This window comes from Notolepis coatsorum, assembly GCF_963971535.1.
Source record: "Notolepis coatsorum genome assembly, chromosome: 6".
Classification (NCBI taxonomy): domain Eukaryota; kingdom Metazoa; phylum Chordata; class Actinopteri; order Aulopiformes; family Paralepididae; genus Notolepis; species Notolepis coatsorum.
Window position 1 is genome coordinate 94,102,770 of NC_140170.1, and position 27,712 is coordinate 94,130,481.

The 27,712-nt window shown below is 41.6% G+C and overlaps 1 protein-coding gene across 1 annotated transcript; it reads right to left on the reverse strand.

The window, feature by feature from the left end:
• akr7a3 (aldo-keto reductase family 7, member A3 (aflatoxin aldehyde reductase)) lies at positions 1-27,404 on the reverse strand (the record flags this gene model as incomplete). Its single annotated transcript, XM_084316039.1, has 7 exons — positions 1-896; positions 11,742-11,871; positions 12,050-12,149; positions 12,751-12,847; positions 13,993-14,097; positions 16,050-16,237; positions 27,098-27,404. 7 exons carry the CDS (start codon positions 27,402-27,404, stop codon positions 735-737), a joined length of 1,089 nt encoding a protein of 362 aa, XP_084172165.1. The 3' UTR covers positions 1-734.
• Positions 27,405-27,712: the final 308 nt, after the last annotated feature.

A 27,712-nucleotide genomic window follows, 5' to 3' on the forward strand; every position in this document is an offset into this window, starting at 1 on the left:
CAGAGAATGATTCAATTTAGTTCACCAGTTATAGTTTATTTAAGATGAAGACACATGTTTTTCCTTAAACAATTTAATATTTACAATTTTAAGTGCCGATTCCTACTGAAACTATTCCATTCCCCTCAAACATGTAATCATTCTTGAAAGTGACAAATGTATAATTTCCCCATGAGTTAATGAAGTTCTGGAGCGTGTACAGAACAAATTGAGACCACCAGCGCTTATCACAGCCTCATATTATAGTGAACCTTCATTTTACTATATGTCTCGTATGTATGTGATGAATAAACCTCTTGAATCTTGAAATGGTCTAGCTCAGCCTCCTCACGACACCAGACATGCAGCCTGTAACAAACGAGACCTGCTGGTTTATTTGGGCACAGAACGCAGGGTCTTTGTTTCATATATTGGCAAACAAATATGCAGTCACCTCGACAGCCGAAAGGAGTCCAGAAGTGGCTTTGCAGAAAGTCTGCATGCAACAAAAAAAAGAGCACACTGATGTGACAGAGTAAAGACTGCTCATGGCCAGCTGGTGCCACAATTACACATCGCTTTAACAAGTGGGGTATCTAAATAATTCTTAGTGGAATATCTCAAATAAAATATCTAATCTATGGCTAACAAATTTGTATTACTAGTGTTAAGGCAAAGTTATCAAATTAGATAAATTGATGGATCTATATTTTTTATTGGAATTTTGGCTCTAGCTATGAACAGGCACAACATGTTTAGCGGAAGTAGTTGGGACACTCGTGAGCCACCAGATCCCAGGCTTGCTTGAAGGCCTCCACAACCTTCTCATCCAGAGGACCTTCTTCAGAAGCAGACAGGTTTTGGTGGAGCTGCTCCATGCTGGACATGCCGATGATTACACCATCTCCTAGATCTCCCTGGAATAATAAGACGGAGAGAACAGGTAAATCGTGTATCTACAGTGGTAATATTTAATTGAGGCAGAAATGTAGTCTGTTTAGTGACAAGAGTGCTAGCTATCTCTCGGCTTGTATAAAAGGTGGTCTTAGCATTAGAAGCCACCCTTCCACTCCTACAGTTCGGTCGGGGGCGCCTGCACAGCGAGGGAAGAGGTAGTGTGACCTTCCACACGTTACTCTGAGTCCGCGCTGCCGGGTGAAAAGAAGTGGTGGGCTGGGTACACGTTTCAGAGGAAGCATGCGATATTCTCTGCCCTCCCAGACCGACAGGGTAGTGCGCGCAACGCCCAGGACCGACCAGGAAGATGATTGGGAATTGACAAACGACTAACAATGGGAGGGGAGAAAAAGGAGGGAAAAGATAATTCCAAAATAGAAAATACCCTTCCATTACACCTGTGAATTGAATAGGTGGAATTGAGCACTACATTTCTTTATACGCAGATGATGTGATTGTTTACCCTGTCACGCCCAGAAGAATCTCACCGCCTTTATTAGACCTTGTTGAAAGATTTGGCAGACTCTGGATACACTATAAACTGGCAAAAGTGAATTTATGCCACTTACTGACTGCCTGAATTCAGTATTCTTCCAGAACCTGCCCTTAGAATTACAGATAAAATTGTCTATCTTGGAGTTGTTATTCCTAGGAATCAAACTCCTGTATAAATTAAACTATGAACCAATGTTAGAGAAATTGAAATGTAAAGAAATGGAGTCTATGATAGGCTGTATTAATGCAATAAGAATTGTCACTTTACCCAGGTTTTTATATCTGTTCCAGAACCTGCCAATTCTTTTAACAAAAGCATTTTTTAAGACCCTTGACACTCTTATTATGCCTTTCATTTGTGGATACAAAACACACCGTATTTCCACAAATCACCTGTGCAAGCCTACAAATATGGGAGGCCTTGCCTTACCCATGTTTCAACACTACTACTGGGCAGCCAATGCAAGAGCTGCTCTGGTCTACTGGCAGGACTCATACCCTGGTGAGACCACCACTACCACCCCTGCATGGCTGGCCATAGAACAGAATGCTAGCAGTATCTCTCTCCCAGCACTTCTCTTTGCAACAAAAAGATCCCTTGGGGCCGCTATAAGAGACAACTTTATGATAAAGAACTTGTTGAAAATATGGTACCAGATCAGAAAAGTCTTTAAGTTACCAGAGACGTCGGTCTGTACTCCCATCCGTCATAACAATGCTTTCCCCCCTTCACAATCAGACCACATTTATTTCAAATGGAAGGGGAAAAAATAGTCTCTATAGAAAACCTTTACATAGATGGTCATTTTGCCTCATTTTCCCAACTCCAGCATAAATATGAGCTCCCCCCCACTCATTTCTTTCGATATTTACAAATTAGGAACTATGTTCATTTAAATATTCCAAATTTTGAAACGTATACACACCAATTGCTGTGATATATTCCCTCATGACTACAGAGCCCAATACCAAAGGCCTGATATCCAAGTTTGTAGACTCATTTACAGAACACTATATTCCATCTACACAATGCTTGAGGGAGTCCTGGGAGAGAGATATTCAGGTGGACATTCCAATAGACACCTGGGATGAGGGCCTCCGCAGTATCCACTCTTGTTCTATTAATTCCAGACATCAGTTAATTCAATTTAAGGTGATGCATAGACTTCATTATTCTTGTACACGATTGCACTCAATATACCCCTCAGTCTCACCACTCTGTACCAGATGTAAATCTGCTGAGGGCTCACTGGGTCACCTCTTCTGGTTTTGCCCGAAGCTCCATAGGTTCTGGAGTGAGGTGTTCCAATGCTACTCAAACATCTACACCCATGACTTTCCCCCAGACCAAATAGTGGCTATTTTTGGCTGGTCACATAATATGACAACACTCAATTACTCTGAGATACAGACTATACAGTATGGCATGGTAATTGCAAATAAATGCATTTTAATGTTGTGGAACAAAGAAATAGTACCACTTTTCCAAACCTGGTTGACAGAACTCATTAATATGCTACACATGGAGAGAATACGCTATGAGAACGCAGGGCAACGCAGCAAATTTAAAGACATTTGGCAACCTTTTCTTGACTATCCATCTTAACTAACAAACGACTAGATACAATACATACTTACTAGTCTAGTCAAGTCAAGTAATTTATTTATAGAGCACATTTAAAAGCTCGAGAGCCAACCAAAGTTCTGTACAGTACAGTCAAAGCATAAAATCAATGTCCTATAAAATACACAAATACAAAACGGCACAACAGGACAGGACAGTACATTAAAAAAATAGGACAAGTGGATAGGGGAGCACAAAGTACAGTATAGCACACCAGGGACAGAGGAGCACAAGAAGAGATACAAGAGGGAGGGGGCAGGATAAATCCTGGTTGGAGGATCTTAGTGACCTGGGTGCTGCGTAGGGGGTGATGAGCTCGGTGATGTATAGGGGTGCTGCACCCGATAGTGCCTTGAAGGTGAGGAGGAGGATTTTGAAATCTATTCTAAGTGGGACTGGGAGCCAGTGTAGGGAGGCTAGGACTGGTGTGATGTGCTCTATCTTTCTGGTGCCGGTAAGGAACCTAGCTGCAGAGTGCTGGACCATTTTGAGGCGGGACATGGCTGCCTGACTGATGCCGGTGTAGAGGGCATTGCAGTAGTCAAAGCGTGATGTGATGAATGCATTGACTACTGTTTCCAGGTCGACGGGTGAAAGGATTGGTTTTATTTTACTGATGTTGCGGAATTGGAAGAAGCATGACTTGACTACGGCATTTACCTGCCGGTCGAATTTGAGCTCTGGGTCAAAGATTACACCCAGGCTCTTGACGTGGGGTTTGAGGTGGGTGGAGAGTTGTCCTAGGCTGTTGGAGAGTGTTTTGGTGGAAGAGGGGGTGCCAAACAAAATGATCTCTGCTTTATTTTCATTTAGCTGTAGGAAGTTGAGGGCCATCCAGCTTTTTATGTCCCTAAGACAGTTTTTAAAGAGAGTCTAGGTTAGCTGTGTCAGAGGGGTTGAGGGGAAGGTAGATTTGGGAGTCATCGGCATAAAAGTGATATGAAATGTTGTGTTTCTGGATGATTTCGGCCAGGGGGAGCATGTAGATGGAGAAGAGTATGGGGGCCAGGATGGAACCTTGGGGGACCCCATACGGTAGACTATCTGTGGGGGAGGAGTGTCCACCCAAACTGACCGAAAAGGAGCGGCCGCTCAAGTAGGATGCAAACCAGTTTAGGGCAGACCCCCCAATACCTAGCCTGTGTTCGAGACGATCGACCAGGGTGGAATGAGAGGTCCAGGAGGAGGAGCATGGCACAGCTACCCGAGTCGATGGTGAGAAGCAGGTCATTGTAAATGTTGACTAGCGCTGTCTCAGTGCTGTGTCCTGCCCTGAAACCTGACTGGAATTTGTCTAGGAGGTTGTTGTGATGTAGGAAGAGGAGGAGCTGTGCCAGGACAGCCTTTTCTAAAAATCTTAGATAGGAAGGGTAGTTTGGATATGGGCCTGTAATTATTGAAAAGAGCAGGGTCTAGGTTAGGTTTTCTTAGGAGGGGCTCAACCATGGCGTGCTTAAGATATCTGTAGACTGTAAGACTGTAGATATCTAAAACAATGTGAACTTATAGAGCACTGTTTTTTGTTTGTTTTTGCTATGTGTTTGTTGTGTGGTGCTTCTTCCCTCAGCTCATTGCTCTAAAAGGCATCAACTGAAGGGACTCTTGATGGCCTGATGGTATTTTGTACAAAGACTATAACTGGACTATGTGGACTGAATGGCAACTGTGAAGATGTCCTTTACACAAAGCCATGTAGAAAGACTGTCTATTATAGATATATTCTCAATCTCTGATTTGATATGTCTATGTCTAACACTGGTGAGAGACACGAAGGAGTGACTGGTTATCTTGTTTTTTTATTTTATTTATTTTTGGGAGGGGGGAGGGTATATATATTTAAAAAAAAAATTGTCATTGTGATGTCTTGATTTTGTCTGTCCTGTCTGCTTTGTTTGTATCTGGTAAAACATTGAATAAAAATAATATCAAGAGAAAGGTGGTCTTAGGCAACAGTAGCAGAGACCCAGATAGGCCTGGAAGAGTACATTTGGCAGGAACATCTGGCAGCATGAGTCATGGACGCTCCGCCGGTGAGTAAGAGTTATAGCAGTCATGACTAGGCCTCCAGGTGGTCAGGGCAAAGCAATTACAGAATGTACTTTATAGTGGGTGAGGTTAAACAGACATGCCACTCTATTTTATGATTCACATTGTCTATTCAGAGGGGCAGGACACTTGGCAGGAGACTGTTTGTTGACAAAAACACACTTGGCTGTCACCACCCTAACCCTGTCGTTTCTGATTGCCAATTCATTCTTGATATATACCAGTCAAAGGTCACAAAAATGCCAATTCTAATATCGGCCAAATAGCTGTAAAAATACTGACCGATACCGATGTGTGCTTGTCTGCAGATATATCAGTGGATCCATGGCTTTGGACATTATAGTATTTTTGCAAGGATGAGCAACTCTTATCAAACTTAGAAATATGATAAGCTAAGTAAGTAAAACTTTATTTATACAGCGCCCTTCTCAGCAGGAGTGCACGGAGTGCTTTACAACAGTTATATATAACATCAATAAAATACAATAAGGAAACATTTGAAGAAAAGAATAAAACATTAAAATGAGCTAAAACAGAATACGGTAGATGACAATGACATGAACAGAAAAACGACTATAGGTGTTTAAAAGCCTGCATGTAGAGATACGTTTTTAGCTGCCTTTAAATTTTTTACAGGATTAGGGGGAGGGAGTTCCAGAGCCTTTGGGATGTCACCATGAAAGCTTGGTCCCCTTTTTTAAGACTGGTCCTGGGCACCACCAGGGCCCCGTTCGCCGTACCTGGCTAACTGAGTTAGCCGGATAATTCTCAGCATAGCTTGACTTAAGCCGGACCTTTCCGTTCCCCGAAGTCGGATTTTCTAAATCACCATGGTAACAGATCAGAAAGTTTGAACCTGGTCCGGAGCAGGGTTAAGTTCAGTTAGCTGGATAACCTGCATGGCCACACCCTCGCAAAGAAATGCCAGCTCGCTTCCTGAAATATTTCTCACAGTCTAGATCCCATTATACCATTCTAAATTATGTTTTTGTGCTTCGTTTTCCTAGAGGGGGCTTTTGAAATGTATAATAATAGAACTAAATGCTGATAATAAATCATATTCAGCCTATAGATTTACTTTGTCCTAAATAAAATAATGCACGTCATATACGGCGCTCGGAGTCGCGATACACGCTGCATGTGGTTATTTTAATAACGGCGCATTGCAAATGTGAATCCCGCTGTGATATTTTTAATGAATGAAACCTATCGGCCGTTTGGCTCTGATTAGTTTCATATATTCTCAGCTGTAGATTTGCTTAACGGAGCGCCCGGATTGTGTTTCATTCAAGCATAAAATTGAAGTGTCTATGCGTGGATTGTGGTTTTTGTGAATTATGAATTACGAGGAATCTGAGGATTGTTGAATTTGTATCATCACTCACACGTTATTGTGATATTGTAACTGGGATTAAAATATCTGATGATGCGCTGTTTGACGGATTTGAGCAATTGAATGAGCCGTTGACGTCACATTAATGCATTTGAGAATAAAGAGATAAAACTTCATTCAAAAGAAAAATATTCAAAACACGGGTCTCTTGTCCATTGACGGATACACAATGGATATATTCCGTCTGGCACAGTGGTGCAACGGCTAGCGCTCACTCCTGTCAAGCGGACGACCCTAGTTCGAAACCCTGCGTTTCCAATATAATTTTTTTGGAATATAATATTAATGAATATACGCAAAAGTAGCCTAGTTTTAAGTTAAAATATTATAAATCTACATGCATTGAGGATGTCATTCTTTATATAGCTCTCAAAGTGCACCAAATTGAAGCATTTACATTGCAAAAAGAAAAACAAAAAATAGAAAAAGGGGGGATTCGAACGCGGGTCGTCCGCGTGAAAGGCATAAGGACCAACCATCAGACCACGGTGCCAGATAAATAAAACATCCACCATACATCCATCAATGGATAAGAGAGCCGTATCGTTATTCTGAAAGAGTTGAACTAATTATTTTCGCTAGCAAGATCTCATTTGATTATTCAATCCATAAGCCTACTGCCAGCAGGCACGTTTAAAGAAATATAATCTGATTGATTGGGGTAATGAGGGACTTAAAATTAGCCTATAGATTATGCATTTAACTTGTCTGCGAGGCTATTGAGCCGTACTGCATTGTACCCATTCTGCAATCTGTTAATAAAGTTTTAAATCAATCAATCAATCAATGCCGTTAGAAAATCAGGATTTCTGCGATCGACACCTGCTGTCTTTTCAGCTGAAGCGGCCGCGCGCAATTATCCTGAGTCTCAAGTCTGGTTCAAATGAACGAGACTGAATCAGCGTTCGAGGAACAGGAAAATCCCGGATTCAAACATCAGGTTAATTGAATCTGGATAATGAGACTCTTGATCGACTTAGTTGAACCAGGTACGGGGAATAGGGCCCAGGAGCTCCTGGTCGGATGACCGCAGTGACCAGTTGGAGGAAAGTGGATGAAGGAGCTCGCTAATGTAGGGGGGGGGCTTACTTTACCTAGTGAGTAGCCTGGCAGCATACTTTTGGACCAACTGAAGTTGATCAACAGATGTTTTATTTAGGCAGATGAAAAGTGAGTTGCAGTAGTCGAGTGGATGAAATAAAGGCGTGTACAGACATTTCCAGTTCATTGCCGACTTGTAATACTACTACTGTACAGCTAGCTTACATACAGTACATGTGAAAGGTATGATTTGATGGAGCCAGGGAGAGCAATGCAGCCATGTTATCATTATTATTATATATATATTTTTTTTATCTACTTTTTCTCCCATTTTCTATTTTTCTCCCATCCCAATTTCGTATCGTCCAATTCTACCCTCCCCTGTCTCGAACGCTGTTTGGCCATGCCTCCCACAAGCCGGCTGTAATGTGGACGAAGCCATACAGTACATTGCACAAGTCCCCTCCGGTACTCGAGGTAGCAGCCGTCGCATCTTTTCACCTGCACAGTGCGATCTTTCAGCGTCGGGTTCTGCGCTTTGGAGGGACGCCGCCCCCGTCGCTTCCTGATTCTACTGTGCAGGCGCACCAACCGACCTGTAGGAGTCGCTGTCCACAACGTCCGATCCCCACCCATCAGCTTCCCACTCCCACATCCCATTTCTGCTCCCATTTCTACAATACTATATAGTATTGTACATTAGTACACTGCATAGTATTGTATATTATATGGTAACTCAGTTACGTCTATTCTGCATCGAACATTGTACATATGTCTATACTGAACACTGTGACCTCATTTTCTACTTCTAATTTACATGCTATACTATGTTATTTGATACTATCTTGTCTAGCACAGTCTCTGGAGCGTAACAGTAAGAAGCATTTTGTATGAAAGTATTCTGTACTTCTGTATGACAACTATTAAAGAAACTTGAAACTTGAAACCTAATACTGCCAAATGTATTAGTATGAACGACCAGCAAAGCTGAATGCAATGCGGAGAGCTGGGCTCGAACCCAGCATCTCCTGCATTGGTGGTGAGCGCCTTGCCCACTGCACCACCTAGCCGCCCCATTATTTATTTTCTTTACAACTAATCAAGTACCATCATACAGAGAGAGGGATGTTTTTAGGCCACCTTTAAAGTAATCATGCTTCCTGTTCTTGGGTGAAACCGCTACTGGGTTTTAAGCCACACGTCCTGTGATTCCCAGCATGAAAGGCAGCAGTGGTACTGATCAAACCAAATCAAAAACATGCTCCTAGATTTGGCTGAAGGACCATATTTGTGAGTAGTGGGTTTATCAGATTTGGTTGCAGGGCAGTATTTGTGAGTAGTGGGTTTATCATATTTGTATGTGTGAGTAGTGGGTTTATCAGATTTGGTTGCAGGTCAGTATTTGTGAGTAGTGGGTTTATCAGATTTGGTTGCAGGTCAGTGTTTGTTTTTTTGATATTTAAAGTTTTTTATTTTTCTCAAACAAGACAATACATACATGACAAAACAAGACAAAAAAGTATAATAATAACAATAACAACAAGGGGCGAGGGGGGGGGGGGGGTTGCAGAGCGTTACAAAGGTTCAGTACACAAACTTATTCCAGATAGTGATCTAATAAAGTTCAGGGGACCTTGAAGGCCATCGGGCCTATCACTCTCTTGAAGAGACAGAGCAGCCTGTTCCATCGATAGCAAGTCCATGAAGTCCTTGCGCCAGTTCGCCATACTGAAGCAGTTCGGTTTGCGTTCTTTCCAGTTCATTAAAATAATCCGTTTGCATGCTAAAAAAGCCAGTGCTACAGTATTATTTACAATCTTTGCTTGAGCAGTGTCCATTTTTACACCCAATATACACATTATAGGGCAAGGATTAATGTCAATTTGGAGAGTAACTGACAGGTCCTCAGCAATGTCCAACCAAAATTTCACAACAAGCGGGCAGTGCCACAGCAAGTGCATGAGCGTACCCTCTACTCCACACCCATGCCAGCACAATTTGGGTAGGGTGTGATTCATTTTATTCAATGTACAGGGTGTTATATAGGCCCTGTGTAGTATCTTTAATTGTATATCTAACACATTTTGATATTTTTGTACTATTCCTAAGTGCTGCTTCCCATTGTGTTTCAGATATGGGTATACCCATGTCTCGCTCCCATTGGACTTTAGTTTGGGTATTGGTATCAGGGGTGGTTGAACATGATAGTTTATACATTGCAGAAACAATGCCTTTCCTGCCTGTAATTCCCCTTAATGTCTCTTCCATGACTCTGTTTGTTCCTATAGCTATGCCTTTAGACAACAATGATTTAATAACTGATTGTATTTGTAAATAAGATAAAAATTCTGTGTCTTTCAGCCCAAACTGTGTTTTAAGTTCATTAAAAGGTATCATATTTCCCCTTTCGATCACTTGGCCCACCTGTGTTATATTATGTTGTTGCCATACATTATTTTTAAGGATTTTACCTCCTGCAGAGAGCAAAGGGTTTTTCCATAATGGACATGATGGTAAGGAATATCCACTAAAGGTCAGGCGTTTATGTAAGATTTTCACTATTTCACATGAAAATTCTAAAAGCGGATTGTCCAGTCTGGGAGTGATTTTTGGGTTATACCACAACATTGAAAGAGATCTTTGTTATGTTCTTCAAGCCATTCCCAGCTGCCAATCTGTCTCACACTATTGTAAGCCCACTGCAAGGGGTATCTTGAGTTATATGCTATGTAATACTGGTGGATATCTGGTAGTCCTATTCCTCCACTACTTCTTGGTTTTATAAGTTTTTTATGGCTGATTCTAGGTTTTCTGTTGTTCCATAGGAAGCCAGAAAATAATTTGTTTATTTCTTTGAACCAACTAGGAGGGAACTTTAACGGTATAGAGGACATCAAAAAAGCTAGCCTTGGTAACAAATTCATTTTTATAATATCAGATCTGCCCCATAGGGATAAAGGCAAGACTGTCCATCTTTTGATGTCCTCCTTTATATTCTTTAAAAGGTCAGATGTATTTAACTCAACCATTTTTTCAATGGGAGATCGGATTTTAATTCCCAGGTATTTAATTCCTTTTGGCTTTCAATTGAAAGGAGCAGAACCCAGATGTGATTGAAAAGTTAGGTTGTTAAGTGGAATAGCTTCACTTTTACTATAATTCACTTTATAGCCCGAACATTTACCAAATGTATCTATAAGCTTTAGCACTTGAGAGATGGAATGGCTTGGATTTGTTAATGTTAATAATATGTCATCAGCAAACAGGCTGGCCTTATACTCACAACTACCAATACGAATACCACTGATTTCTTTATGAGCACGTATAGCACAGGCAAGTGGTTCGAGGGAAAGAATAAAAATGTGCGGTGAAACCGGACATCCTTGGCGGGTAGATCGATAGAGATGGAATGGATCAGACCTTATACCATTTGTTCTGACTGACGTAACCGGTTCATGGTAAAGTGCCTTTATCCAGTTCATGAGAACCGGACCAAATCCGTATTTAGGTAGTGCATAAAACAGATATTTCCACTCCACTCGATCAAAGGCTTTCTCAGCATCCAGCGATATTGCCATCGCTGGATGATGGGAGGCCCCCGCCCTTGACATGACATGCATTAGCCTCCTCATGTTATTTGAAGCTAGACGACCCTGTACAAAGCCAGCCTGATCAATATGAATCAATGAGGCTATAACATTTTCCAATCGCCCTGCAAGGACCTTCGCAAACAACTTATAATCATTATTTAAAATACTCAAAGGTCTGAAATTACACATTTGCAAGTGATCCTTGCCAGGTTTTGGAATCAATGAAATAGTAGCTTGCCGCATGGTTAGCGGCATGGATTGATTGGCCACTATATCATTAAACAGCAATATTAGAAGTGGTGTAAGAGTGACTTGGAAACACTTAAGAAATTCACTTGTATAACCATCATCACCCAGTGTTTTACCGGTTGAGAGGGATTTGATAGCCGATTTAATTTCATTTTCCGTGATAGGTGTATCCAGTGATTCCCTTTCTTCTTCAGAGAGGGTTGGGAAATTTATATCTCTGAAAATGTTTGGTCAGTGTTTGTGAGTAGTGAGTTTATCAGATTTGGTTGCAGGGCGGTATTTGTGAGTAGTGGGTTTATCAGATTTGGTTGCAGGGCGGTATTTGTGAGTAGTGAGTTTGTCAGACTTCTCCAGCTCTGTTACATACCTTGAGATGGGAGTGATGGTACATCCAGCGTAGCGCTGCAGAGGTCATAGTGGGCTTCCCTGAGCCATAGGCCGCATCCAAGGCCTTCAGAACCAGGTCTATTGCCTGGAAATGGCTCTGCTTCCAGTATCTGTCACAAAACATGGGATGAAAATAAAATGACCACACCTTTTGTACTTACTCTTCCATGGCAGAGCCCAAAACACGTGCAAAAAGACACTGAATATCTCATCATCAGCGACAAAGAACATGAATTAAGGTGTTTTCTTCTGGAGAAAGTTTCAAAGCAAACTGTTGGCCCCTCCCACCTGTCCCTATATGCTCCAGCCCAGTTGTTGCCGAAGAATCGTCCTGCAGGCTGGGAACCATCTTTGTCTTCGTAATGATACTTCCCAGTCAGAAGTCCCCCTGGCAGAAGAGCAGCACGTTCAGATTAGGGCTTTCAAAAGCATATATTTTGGATTGAGGCTGCTAACAACTAGTGTTATCACTTGATGATCCTGATGACTTGTCGTACAGAACTTGTAGGTCGCTTTGGATAAAAGCGTCAGCTAACTTAAATGACTAAATGTAAATGTAATGATCAGTCAGCATGTGGGGCCAGATGAGGGTAAGCAGCAGGTATGCATTTCAAACACTAGATGGCAGCACAAGGAAGCTTTTCCACCTCTATGCACTGCTGTGTGCTTTTTGTCCCAGAAATGTTTAAACAATAACTTAATGGGTTTCACCATATAGAAGAACACATTTACAGCTCATGATCTAGTCAGTGTGTACTTACTCTTTAATATGCCATGGAGTGCATCAAATAATGCAACACTGTTTAACGTTAACCTTGTGTTTTCTTTTATATATATTTTTTATAAACGTTACATACTCATGGAGACTGATTATTCAGGTTTTAAAAGGGAATTGATCCAGATCATATGCCAATATTTTGTCACTCAACAGAGATACTTCATTTTATTATTGTGACAGAGTACACTGAAGGAATCAACATATACAGTACCTGCTAGAGGGTTGTATGCATAGAATCTCATTCCGTAGTATCTTAGACATGGTATCAACTCTGCCTCAACCTGTCGTGTGGTGGCATTGTACATCCCCTGTGAAGGATTACAGATTAAGATGCTGCTGTAAAATACTGTTGGTGCTTAAAGCTATTGATTTCACCGTTACTACAATTACAAGGTCATATGGTGCATGTGATAAAATATTCTATTTAAAGGGATAGTTCAGATTTTTGGAACCCAAGCCCAGTAGCCCTATTTCTTACCATATTGACCCGACTATACGACGACCCTGATCATAAGAGGACCCCTCCCCCCTAGTTTTTAAGCTAGCACAAAGCCAGTGATGTCATATGAATCATTGGGATTGCAAGGAATATATTGATAACAAATATGTCACACTAGCTTACCGGAAAATGGATTAATATCGCTGTTTTACTTTATTTACCTCCCATCTCTAGAGTGCAAACATAAGGTGTAATTTGCAGCAAAAAATGTGCAGTCTTATATTTGGGACAATACAGTGTCAGAAATACTGTGTCTGTCACTAGGCTTGAGTAAATTGTAATGAACCAAAAATTTGAATATCAATAAAAAATGTATTATCTTTGACTGTGAATAACACCATGCTTAATTGACCAGACCTGAAAAATCTAAGCAAATTAATAAATGGAAGATGTTTAAACAGAAGGTTTTGTAGATACAGTACTGAATTCTGCCATCCGGACACATGCCATTTGAAATATGATTATAGAATATCAGGCCTAAAATGGTTATGCGATTAAAATGTGATTAATTAATTATAATTCATTATTATTAAATATAATAATAATAAAAAATCCTGTAATTAATTAGATAAAAAAACGTAATCGCCTGACAGCACTAGTCCTTTCCTTAGCACAATCCATGTTGTTCCTGATCCTAGCACTGGTTAGTTACCCACACGCGGACTGAAGCTCACCGAAATCGACTTTGTTTGCACTGTGGTGTAAATGTCAGCGAGCTATAGTCAGCTGGTACAGAAAGGCTCTTGTCCCCATTGACTTTGCTAACAAGCCAGATCTAGTATGAGGAACAGCATGGATTGTGCTGAGAAAGGACTACCAATCAACATAAGCATTGGCAAGTAGGAAATGGGGGTAGGGTTCCAAGAATCTGAACCATCCCTTTAATATTACATGCATTTGTTATAATAGCTTCAGAATACCTTCCTACTAGGCAACGTGGTGATGCATTACTACCTGATAGACTGTTGGAGCAATCCAGTTATTGTGTCTGCAGATGCACACAGCCTCCGCCACTTCCCACGATGAGTAGTTTGATAATCCAAGCTCCTTGAATTTACCCTGAAAGTATATACATTTAAATTAAATTAAACCTCCTTGCCACATTAACACAATATTATGTGTGTGTTGGGGGTGGATGAGGCACATTTCAGAAGGTGTAACAAAGTGTTTTCAGTCTTGACTGCTAATGCAGAGTTCAGCCTACATGATTATCCACTTGCCAACAGTTTTTCAGAGGCAAATCTGCATTTGTTCAGCGTTCGCAAGAGAGAGACAATTCTGCTGATTTACATTGGCTTTGAACTAGTGAGGGACCGTGAACAGAATGAAGAAACTGTCTTGAAAAGCCGCCAATTCATAAACAGTCTTGTCTGAATTGGAACAAGAAGATGATTGATTGATTGATTGGAAACTTTAATTAACAGATTGCAGAATGGGTACAGTACAGTACAGCTCAATACACACAATTGTTAACACTTTCAGCCCAGGTTTAATTCCTTTTTACCCCCTTGAATGCCCAGCACCACTTCAATGTTAACGTTAATATCGCCTAATCTATGTTTTAAATTATGGCTATGTGTCTAATCTGCCCGTCGCTTATCAAAGACTCATTTTCCAGTCAACATTGTCGTAGCAGATTGTTTTTTTATTGGTTCATTTCCGTTTTCTAGCATTTTGAAAAGCACTTGTTTTCACGGAAAAAAGAAGACATTCCATGATAATCGCCCTTTACTGGAATATTCTAGAACGGTCATTTTTCGGCCTATTTATGAATCGTTTTCAAATAAACGCTAGATTATCGATAGTATATGTGTACGCATGCACGCTCGTGCCGCGAGCTGAAAATCGATTCTCCTAGTTCCTGACCGCTCGCACAGTGAAACAGCCATATCACATAATCACATAAAAGCTTATATCTCCGTGAAAACGGGTCTGATTATCCTAAAACTGGTAACATAGATTCCTTACCCGAGATCAGATGGTATCCAAATGGATTATTCCAATTCCTGATCGCCATTCGAAAAAATCGATCCTTTTATTGATCCACCGCGTATACTGTAAAAACACATAATCCCCGCTGCTCTGAGGCTCCAGAGTGAAGCTGATCGATGCCGGTTGCGTGAGTGAGAAGTAAAATGTGGAGTCCGTTTTTTTTTTCTCATTCATTTTCATTGAGTTCAATCCAAAAGGGTGAATTACCATCTGGGAGACGATAGGGGGCACTTTTTTCACATCTGAGCGCCTGGGGTGGCTGAATTTCCAACGGTAGACTCGGTTGATGAAATATGAATTCAGATCGCTAATAAAAAAAAAACAAGAAAAAACTAATATTCTCGTGATGGGCATTCAACCCGCGGAGGGTAAACCCGAGAAAACTCGGGTTGGGCAATAAAAGTGTTAAGGGGATGCAGACCAGAGAAAGACGTTCATCTCATTTACATCAGGGTCCCCCATTTTCAATTCAGATGATGAAACTGTTCCTATTGCAATGGCCGATGACCCTGCCTGGTTATTAGCGTGTCTCTGTTATTAGTTGTCATTCGTTCATTCGTGATTTTAGGGGCATTTTAATGGCTGGGTGGAGATACTGGGAGATGCTATACAGCCCATTACCAGAGTGTGGTTGACAAGTTGGCTTTGTTCTCCGCAAGCTTGTTATTACCAGACAGGCTCGTCTAGGGTTCCTCCCAGTGAGAGATCTTGTAATGTCTACCCCCTGTCGCCGGTCAGTCACAGTGTTTCCCCTACCGTTGCCTTGAAGGGGCGGCCCTTCAATGAACATTTAAAGGACATCTCTTTGAAAGAAATTATTGAACTGAACTGCATTGAACTGAACTGAATTGAAAAAAAGAACTAAACTCATAACTGAACTGGCACTGAACATTGAACTGCACTGGCACTGTTTGCAGATGTACTGTTATTGATGTGTTGTTAACAAGCACAGCGATCTGACAAATGTATAAAGTCATGTAATGTGTGCATGCTTTAAAGTAAGCGTCCCATCTCTGTACCTCTTTATGAAGCTCATTGCAGGCTCGCAGTGTGTCCTGGATGGGGTTTTGATGGTCAGGGGCATGCAGATAGAAAAGGTCCACACAGTCGGCCCGCAGTCTCTTCAGGGAGATTTCCAGCTGGGAACGCACACTCTCTGGTGTCAACGTCTTACCATCCCAGGGGTTAGCCTTGGTGGCTATGCTCACTGCAGGGCAGAGAATCAACACAATGGAGATAATTTGAGATGTACACACTAGGGCTGGGCGATTAATAAGAGTTTAAATTTCAATTATGATTTTGGCTTCCCACGATCATGAAAACAATCGAGATAAAGCGATTGATTGGACGCATGCCGTGTTGCTCTCGTTTTGTCTTGTGTTGTAAATGCAGCACACCCTTCCTTCATAGCAGTGCACTCTGCCCCTCCCCTCCCCTCCCCTCCCCCCAAACCAAAACACACAGTAGTACTAGTTTCAGCTTGTGTTGAGAGGGAGGAGGGAGCCATGGCACGTTTCTCCAGTTATTTTGAAACGTCTTTGGTAACTTGTAGATAACAGAAAGGCAGCCTTTGGTAAAGAAAAAAAAAGGTAAAACAAATTCAGTCGTCGTCATATGATGTTCTTACATCAATGAGTAATCGTGTTTACAAATTGTGATTTCAATATCAATCAAAATAATCCTGATTATTATGATTTTAAATTTTTTACCAAAATCGAACCTAATAAAATACCACATTTGCTTGTGGGTGGAAACTGACATTTCAGTTAGCGCACAGAGATCCAGCAAACGTAAGGTTCCAGGCAGTGCTTCTCCCATTAATTTGTCCAAATAACTTTCTTGGTCTGCTAGTAAATGACTGATTTATAGAACCACTTGGAACAAGCCTTTATGAAATCTCTATCTATGCCAACACTTCCTGCCTGGAATAAGAGCGTGGCCGGCACCTCTCTGCTCATTGTAAATGACATACAGCGTGTCTCCGTTTGTCTTCCAAGAGAACACGGTCTGACAATGTTTGCCTCTATATATATATCGCTCTCAATATCTGCTGTCATGTGAAATCACAGGTTATGTAAATCCAGTTGATGTTAATCTCATAATCTTGAACTGTGTGGTAATGTAAAGTGTGACCAAAACTGTGATTTTTCAAACACCATTCCCTCAAATATTTCAAATACAAATTTTGTGAGACATTTTATTTAAAATGTACTTTTTACAACAGAATTGTGTACCACGATAGGATCCCACTGAAAGACGATAATTTATCATATTCAATTATTGCCCTGCCCATGTGTTACTGCAAAATAAATAAATAAGACTATCTCCACAGCCGCTTTTTTTTTTAGGTGCGTGGTCTACCCAGTACACGACTACATAGGTGAGAGATATAGGGAGGTGTAGTCTGACGTCACTTTAATTTCCCGCACGGTCCACCCGTATAGGGATTTGGAAAATGTATTATCGGCTATTGTAATAATTCTGCCTCATGAACATTGGCAAGCTTTCCATTTTTGCACAAAATGGAGTTCCCTTCTATCACTAACATTATTGTTTTAGCATTTTTGGTTGAAATAAAATGTGTTATAAGATTGTTTAATTTGTCCTTAAAAAAGAACTACACTTAAGACGCCTGTCGTTCAGTGCTGTCGCCTAATACACGGCACGGCCATTGACAGTTGCGCTGATACCAACTAGTTATCAGTGAAATCTAAAATACCTAATGTTAGTTAACATTATCTGATCTGATTTTCTTTTGCAACCTGTGGTTAATGTAAATAGTTCATGTAAATAGCATATTTTTGTACATAGCATTGCTAACACATTGCATTAATCTAACGTTAACTTTACCCATAGCTAACGTTACCTAGCTAAACGTACTAGACGTTAGCAATGTCTACGGTCATGTCCATAAGTTCCTTGGCAGCATACTTTGTTGGTGAGGACCTAGCTACTAATGTTACGTAAACAATATATACTATACACAATATGTACAACGAAACAATGATTTACATTAGTATTTACAGTGATTTAATATGCAGTGAATTAACATTATACGATTTACATTATAAATACAAATATAATAACGTGGTTGTGGCTTTTAAAAATGGTCGTTGGCTTTAGATAGATGGTTACGATAATCAGAGCACTAGTGTTGGGTGAAACAGATACTAGCCACAGATTCAGGGTCAGTTATTTTCCCATTGTACGAATTGTTATGGAATGTAAGGGAAATCTGATCCTAGGTCTGCGACTAAAGCCAGGGCCCTCATTTATCAATGGTGCGTACATATATGTGCGTAAACCGTGTGTACAATCATTTCTAAGCAAAGTGTGGGATTTATCTAAATGAACGTGTGCGTATATCTATGCACAGCTCAGACCGTGCGTACATGTCACCAAGCGGTAGAATAATAGACTGCAGATGGACGGAATAAGCTTTCATCAGTTTCATGTAGGGGTGTAAAGGTACACGTATCCGTACCGAACCCTTTCAGTGTGTACCGAACGAATACAACGGTATGTTAACCACTAACGACCGCCCACCAGGGGCCGTTTTTTTTCTCACAATCTAATATTATTATTATTATAATAAAAAAAAATTACAAGTCGATTATTAATTTCAATATAGAATATTCGTTGACAGCCCTACAAGTACAATTAGTTACTGCACACTACATCACCCCTGAGTTGAACATGGAAAGCCAAACTTTCTCCCACTGTACCGAAAACCCGCACCGAACCGTGACTTCAAAACCGAGGTACGTACCGTGGTTTTTGTGTACCGGTACACCCCTAGTTTCATGTATTAGTTTCAACACTGACTTGTTCTGTATGACCCATAATTCATTATAGTTTTTTTTTTCTCCTTCTTTTTCCGATTTTTCTCCCATCCCACTGTTAGTCGTTATGCCAATTCCCAACCCCCTTCCTGGTTGTTGCGCACTTTCCCCTACTGTTGGTCCGAGAGGCCGGAGACTGTCACATGCTTTCCTCCGACGCATTTGCAGCCAGCCGGCAGCCAGCCTGGCCGCGCAGATTCTCACCAGGAGAGTGTAACGTGTGGAAGGTCGCACTACCTCTCTCCAGATCCTACCCTTGCTGAGCAGGCGCCCCGACCGAACTGTAGGGGTCGCTGTCCACAACGCCCAGGACCCACCCACGGCTCCCCTCCCCCTAACTCAGCCAAACGAGTTAGTATAGCGATCAGCCCGAGCCAAGGCAATGCTGACTCTCCGGGAGTCGAGACCGCAGCCTCTTGCATTGGTGACGAGCACAATCTCCGCTACGCCACCTGACCGCCCTCCATAATTCATTATAGTTAATTGTAAAATAGCGACATTAGTTTAATTATTGTCAAACCCTATAAATGGCATTTGGAATAGGTCTTTCCGAATGAATGCACCATGGTTTATCGTTGCATTTGGCTGATAAGTCATTGCCGGTGGCCGGGAGGAACGCACGACCCAGGCCTAATTTTATTTAATTAAATTGTAATGTTATTACTGGGGTATCTGTAATTAAAATATCACTTAAATGCAGGTGATCGGGGTTATCCACTGAAGCCATAATGACTCTGACCAACGGGCTCACGCGCTCACAATAGGCATTGTAGAGCACAGTTGGCCTGCTGATGCTGAAAGCAGCAATTCAGTCAAGAGTCTACCCTTGCAAGGTCTTATTCTAACTTGAAAAAACCTCAACGAAAAAAGGCATTTATTTTGCAGTATATGGCATATATATTGGCATATATATATTATATTGTAATCTGGGACCTCCTTGAAAACGAGATAGTTATCTCAAGGGGTTATTCCTAATAAAGAATTTCAATCATCAAACGCAAGCGCAAAATAGTGGTTACGAGTTTGTATTCTCCATTGGGTTGCACTGTCAGGTATAGCAATGTGCATCAGCGACTCGTTCATTTCAGACATTACAGTGCAAAATGTCGGATATGCTGGTTCTGTAGGACTGGGTCAGTCAACATCCTTGCCTCCCGGCGCACCGAAGCTCCCTCCTCCTCAGCGGAGTTGTCTGTGAAATTGACAACGTCATTGGATTTATTTATTCTCAAAAAATATCTATAATCATACGATTAAATATTGTTTAAAATAAAACGCTAAATACTATTATTCTGCGTGTCATGTTTCCAAATAAGATTGTTCACAACAGACAATGCTGTATACGTTCAATTTGTTGCTTAGACCTCCGTGATCAATCTTGCTCTCAGTGAAGTTTCTCATAATTCGCTCGGCTATTTCACATTCAATGGGGGTGTTTCATTACCATATATGGTTAATTAGGGGCGGTTCTGTATGCAAATTAATGATTACATTCATGCACGAGCATAGACGGTAAGAACAATGGTATTTATCAACACAGAGTGTGTGTACGACCTGTGCACCTAAGGCTGTCCCCGAAGCCTGTTTTTGGGATTCGAACTTCGTCAGGGTTTTTAGAACGGACGTTCGAACCTTCGTTTTTAATAAAAGATATATTTGATAAACTTTTTTTTTATATCCTCAAACTAAATCTTCAATTTGAATAAAGTGATGAATCTGATTAAATGAGTTATTTTTTTTATTAAATCAACTTTCCAGCCCCAGACCCAGCCCAGGGAGAAGCCGCAGCCCAACTAAATCAATTAAATCAACTTTCTAAAACTGAATATAACTCATCAGTTTTAACACTATAATATTAGTGTAGCCTAATCTTTATCTGCAATTGTGAAGAAAAACTCCATTGGTTTAAACAGAATGAATAGGAAAAAAAATTAAAAAGGATTTTTTTTTTCTTTTTATTAAAAATAAAGAATTTGAATGTTGATTTAGAATTCTAATGCCAACGTAATGAACAAAGGTTTGAACGTTCTGGCTCAGCCCTACTGTGCACACACGGTTGATAAATCCGGATTTTTCTGTGCGTAGAGAAATTCTAAATTCCGCGCTTAGAATTAATACAAATAAATACCCCCTAGAGAGGGTCCGAGGTTCACCCACCACAGTCTCACAAAATCATGTGGGAAACACTGTACAGTACTGTGTAAGAAAAAGAATCATAAGAAAAATATATACATCCGAAGGCCTCTGATGTTTACACGTTTATAAAAATTATTTAAAATGTTTATTAGCAACGCCGAGCTTTCAAACCATCACGTATCTCTGTCCGAAACCCTCGTGCAACTGCTTTTGAAATGTACGTGTATAACAAACGGTTCAGGTTGGTTTGCTATGGACTAGGAAGTGACTGTGGATTCACTCTGTGCATCAGAGTCACGAAAGGGGCTACCGAAGGGGAAGAAACTGTACATTGGGTTGCTTTTTTAGGTGCTCTTTTGAGAGCGGTTTTGAAGGAGGGTAGGGAATCGGGATTCACATAATTTTACGGCTGTGGGTAGGGCGTTCCACATTATTGTGGCATAATTGCGAAATGTGTTTATACACAGGCTCTGAACTTTTGAGTAGGCTACTGGGTAAACTCTGTGCTGTTGTGGGTCCAGCCCGTAGATAAGACTGTATATTGATTGATTCAAAACTTTATTAACAGATTGCAGAATGGGTACAATATACAGTACGGCTCAATGCACACAATTGTTAAGGGGATGCAGACCAGAGAAAGACTTTCGTCTTGTTTACATCAGGGTCCCCCATTTTCAATTCATCAATATGGTACCCTAAGCCTAACTATGTCAGTTTTTCAATACCTGTCTGACGAGAACATGTAAACCTATGAGGAGGTTCCTGTTGATCAATAATATTCATATGATGTGTTATTTGGCGTGGGGGTGGGCGATGCAGCACGAAACTGTGTATCACACAGTACACCTGGCGCGTGTAGCTTTATGCCAAGCAAGCAGTGCAAAAATTTACCGTAGTGGCATGCAGTAATGCGCCTTTCATTTTCGCGGAAATAGGCTGTCTATTGCCATTCTCTTTGACAAACTCTAACCTTAACCAGCTCCTTAACAGCGCCTAAACTTAACCGTTCTAACCTTAACCAACTCCGAAACAATGCCTAACCTTAACCTTAACCATAGAAATTATATTGCCATTCTCTTTGACAAACTCTAACCTTAACCAGCTCCTTAACAGCGCCTAAACTTAACCGTTCTAACCTTAACCAACTCCGAAACAATGCCTAACCTTAATCGGCGAAAGAATACACGTTAAAAAAAAATCACGTTAAAAAATATTTTTGATGGGATTCGAACTCGCCAGCAAACAAGCCATAGGATCCACAGCCATGTGTCCTAGCCAATTGAGCTATTTGTTGGATACTGAATAAGGGGCGGTGACTTATATATATTGAGCTCCGCTCGTGTCGCATGCGCGGGCACCTCGCGCGAGCACGCCGGCGCACGCACGCACCTGAGCGAGCACCGCCGGTGCACGCACGGTAGCATTTGTCTGAAAAGAAGGGCGCTTTACCGCACTAGCGTGCGGTGACGAATGCGGAAGCATTTTTGCACTGCTTGCTTGGCATTAACGTACAGGCACACCTGGCAGCTAAAACATTTGATGTTACCACTCTTCTAAGTGTTCCATTATGTCGATCTGGCATGCTAGTGTAAGCCTAATAGACTCTGCTCTTGTTTCCCACTGCATGTCCCCAATCGAGACAACTATGCCGCTATTGACAATTTGGATAAACTGTTGTCTCTGCGTGGCCATCAATGTTTTGTGGAGGAAACGCTACACGCAATTATGCCACATCAATGTGGAACGCCCTACCCAAAGCTGTAAAGGAATGTGAATCCCTACCCACATTCAAAACCGCTCTAAAAGAGCACCTACGGGAGGCTGCAATTCGAAACTGGCCACCGTAAATGTCCAAACCCCCCCACCCCCACATAATACAGTCTCCTCCCCACCGTATGTATATATTCTCTCCCCACCGTATGTATATTTCTCTCCCACCCACCCCCTCCTAATGTACAGTCTTCTCCCCACCGTATGTATATTCTCTCCCCACCGTATGTATATTTCTCTCCCACCCACCCACCCCCTCCTAATGTACAGTCCCCTCCCCATCATATGTATACTCTGTCAGGATCTATGGGTAACAGTACTGTATTTGCATATCATATATGTCACAAATGTAACAGTACTACTATATACCTGTATGTCATGTATGTCCCTATGCCATAAATGTCATGATGTCATCATGTATGTTGTGCATGTCATAAATGTCACTATGAATTGAAAATGGGGGACCCTGATGTAAACAAGACAAACGTCTTTCTCTGGTCTGCATCCCCTCAGTGGCGTCGCGTGGGTAAAATAACAGGGGAAGCCAAAAAAAAATTATTAAAAAAAAAATTATTAAATATTTTTATTAATAATTTTTTTTTTTTTTTTTTTTTTTTTTTTAAGTCAAGCAGTCACCATGTACACTACAGTATGGCTCGGCGGCCAGTCAAACGTTCTTTTTATTTATTTAACAGATTGCAGAATGGGTACAATACAGTAAGGGGATGCAGACCAGAGAAAGACGTTTGTCTTGTTTACATCAGGGTCATTAATACTGCTGGAGCATTGGTTAATTTTTGGTCCGATTTTTCCTTGCGCGATTTTGCGCGCCGCGTGGGAGCAAATTCGAGACACATATTCCACGCTTTCGAGTTTATTCCACGCTTTCTGTTTTCCTTTTCTAAGCATTTTAGGGGCTACATGTGAATCAGTAAAAGTTGCGGGACGCCCAGATGTTTCCACGATAGAAAGCTCGCGTGGATCCCATAATAGGCTCACTTAATACAGCGTTTTTAAAATCACGCGACATTTTCAGGATCGCGAGCCGACCTTTTCCCCTCGTTTTCGATGATGGAAGTGATTTAGGAAAAGCTTCGGCACGCCGAGAGGTCCCCGTGGATTTAATCTCGCGAGGATCGGGGCAATATTCGGCCCGTGGGAACAGTTACGGGTTAATACAATGTTCAGAGTGCAGAGGGGAAAATATGCTGAGTGTTTTCCTCACAGCCCCGTTTTAAACTTTTAGGGTGTGGCAGTCAGCTCGAATCTGATTGGCTAGGATCGGATTTGGACTCTATAATGCTGAAAGCCTGGAGAAAGAGACCTACCATCTGCCTCCTCTCCTGCTGCAGTGAGCATAGTGAGGCTGACAGTGTGTTAGAGGGAGTGAGAAGGAGAAGAGGGAGACATTTAAAAAAAAAAAAAAAAATTATAACACAGATGAAAAAGAATGTAAACTATATTAAATTTTTTTATTTTTTTCATATTTCATATTTGATATTAATTCATATTTTAATATTAGGGAGGCATGGCTTCCGTTGGCTTCCATAAGGATTCGCCACTGCATCCCCTTAACAATTGTGTGTATTGAGCCGTACTGTATTGTACCCATTCTGCAATCTGTTAAATAAAGTGTTCATTCATTCATTCACACATCGACCGTCTTTCCCGTGCTGCTTCCTTGAAATGCATTTTGATGTTGTAATGTACAATCCACTCAGCCTTTTAAACTTATTGTAATACTTTACAGTCTCCGTTGACAGCTAACTGCTAGCATTTATGGAGCAACGGCACGCCATTCTTGTTTCTCCCAAACTGACAGGAAGGATCATTACGTCGCTGCAGATGCTAGCAGAGTTAGCCGACAACAGAGGAGACTGTAATGGAACAGTGTGTGTCTGTCCCGTCAATTGATGCAGCCTGTTTCCTTCTAATTAAGCTAGTTGGTCAGCAAAGCCTAAATACCAGGTGTGTCGGCCGGGGGAGAATGCCTTGTTGCACGACTGCGTATTTTGTGTACTTTGTGTTCTTTGTGGAAGAACTCAAGGAATTACCAGCCTTGTTACAGACAGTTTAGTTTGACTATGAATTGAAAATGGGGGACCCTGATGTAAACAAGACAAAAGTCTCTGGTTTGCATCCCCTTAACAATTATGTGTATTGAGCCGTACTGTATTGTACCCATTCTGCAATCTGTTAAATAAAGTTTTCATTCATTCACTGCAGAATCAGCCGTGTGCGTGCCCTTATGTAGCTCCTCTATCACTAAGGTGTATGTCATCATTTTCATCATCAACAATTGCCATCATAAAAAAAGTGGATACTAGTTTTCAATACCGTTAAATGGCCGGGGGATTATTGACAATACGTGAAACAAACTAATATAAAATCCAGTTCCGTGGCAGCAGCAACAGTACACTGCAGATTGATTGATTGAAAACGATATCAACAGATTGCAGAATGGGTACAGTACAGTACAGCTCAATACACAGGGGGATGCAGACCAGAGAGACTTTCGTCTTGTTTACATCAGGGTCCCCCATTTTCAATTCATCATAATGACATATGACATACAGATAGACAGTACTGCTACATCTATACATTTAATGACATACCAGATTTGCAAATACAGTACTGTTTGTGATACAAAAAGAGTCCAGAAAAGAGAGTATATACATTTGACATAGAAACTGTACATTGGAGGAGGTTGGGTAGGTGGGGGGTACTGTACATTGGAGGTGGTTGGGGGGAGGTTGGGTAGGAGTGGGTGGGGGACACTGTACAACTGTACAAGCAAAACTGTACATTGGAATATTGACAAGACCATACTTGGTAATTTTTACTGTACATTGGAGGGGGTTGTGTTAGGACATTTACAGGGGCCAGTTTCGAATTGCAGTCTCCCGTAGGTGTTTTTTGAGAGTGTTTTTGAAAGTGGGTAGTGATTCACATTCCTTTACAGCTATGGGTAGGGCGTTTCACATTGATGTGGCATAATTGCGAAACGTGTTTAGTCCCTTGTTTGAGCCGAATCTGGGTTTAACATGATTTGTGGAGCTCCCTCTGGTGTTGTGATCGTGGTATTCACTGACCTTTGGGAAGTATTTTGACATGTACATGGGTACCTTGGTCGTGTAGTGTATCTTGTAGACCAGGCCCATTGCAAGTTGCTGTACTCTGTTGTCTACTCTAAGCCATCCTAGGTTGTCAAAGTGGGCAGGGGTGAGGTGGGTTCTTGGAGTAAGGTCAAGCAGTAGTCTGACCAGTTTGTTTTGAGATGTTTGTAATTTTGTTTTTAGCACCTTTGAGGTGCTTTGGTACCATGAGGTGCAAGCATAGTCGTAGTACCCTTGAATGAGTGCTCCTGCCAGAGTCTTCAGGGTATTCTTGTTTACCAGTGAGGAGATCCGGTACACGAGTTCGTTGGTTGACTTTTTTTTATTACATTGGATGCCATTTTGTCACAGGAAAGATTTGCCTCTAGGATGGAACCCACGTAGGTAATATCTTCTTTCCTTGTGACAATATTGTCACCCACTGTAACTGAGAAGCCGTCGGTCTTGCTGAGTTTGTTATTTGAAACGAAGAGAATGGACTCTGTTTTGCCCATGTGTAATGATAGTTTGTTATCAGCGAGCCATATGCAGATTCTATGATGAATTGAAAATGGGGGACCCTGGTGGAAACAAGACGAAAGTCTTTCTCTGGTCTGCATCCCCTTAACAATTGTATGTATTGAGATGTACTGTACTGTACCCATTCTGCAATCTGTTAATAAACTTTTCAATCAATCAATCAATCAAAGCCTAGCCCCTTTCGTGACTTTCGGTTTGCAAGCCTGGGGCTTTTGTGTCCATCTCCGCCGTTGGTGTCACAGCGCATGCGCACCAGGCAGCTAAGCTGCCATGGACGTTCGGTCTGTAAATACCACTCGTCGAGTAACAATGTTTTAAACTGTTTATTAGCAACTCTGAGCTTCCAGACCCCATCGTGAAGCTGTATTAAACCCATATTGTACGCTGGGTATCTTTGGAATTCAGATCTGATATATTTTTGACACACCCCGAGCCCTGCGATCACGCTTGGTTGTTGTTTTCCTGGATGATCCCGATGCGAAAGCCAGTGACTGCGGTCACAAAAGCCCCAGGCTTGCAAACCGAAAGTCACGAAAGGGGCTAGATTTTGCCTAGTTCTGAGCTGAGGGTTTTTTCAACCTGTAACTTGTTCTTGTCAGAGACCAGCAGGGCGGGGGGGGGACACTGTACAAGCCAAACTGTACATTGGAATATTGACAAAACAGATGAGTTGTTGTTGTGTACCTGTTTTGGGCAGGTTCATGCCCCCTATGATGGCCTCTGCCTGTCCCTCCGTGTACATGAACGCGGTGTCCACCTCACGGTTCCCTCTCTGCAGGAAGGAGCTCACCATCTCCGAGCTCTGCTCCGCGTTAGCGCGACCCCCGAACGCCATCGTTCCTAACAAGGAAACCGGCCGTTTTCCCCCCTGAGAAGACATGTTTCGACGAGCCACAAACACCGGCGAATGTGTAAAAAACGCGTCTTTTGCTAAGTAGCTTCTTTGACGGAGTGTACACAGGACTGTTCTCGCTGCTGCTGCACACTGCATAATAAAATATCCGCGTGTGTCAGCTGAACAGAAGGGTAAAGGGCACTGTTAAATTAGGGAGCGTGTTAAAGTTCCGTAGTTTAAATTGGACGCAGATGTTTACGCTCTGTGCGGGGAAAATGGGCGTTTTATGCCGTGCATGGGTCGTTTGTCTCCAATAATGTTTACCAAATGTCAAGGTTACTAGGTTATCTGTCAATAATTTACTCAAGTATCTTCGTTACGTAAACTAAAGGCCACTTGCCACATTCCCTAATGTAGTTCTAATTTTGTCCACATGGTGTCGCCAAACTACAATTAATGTCACT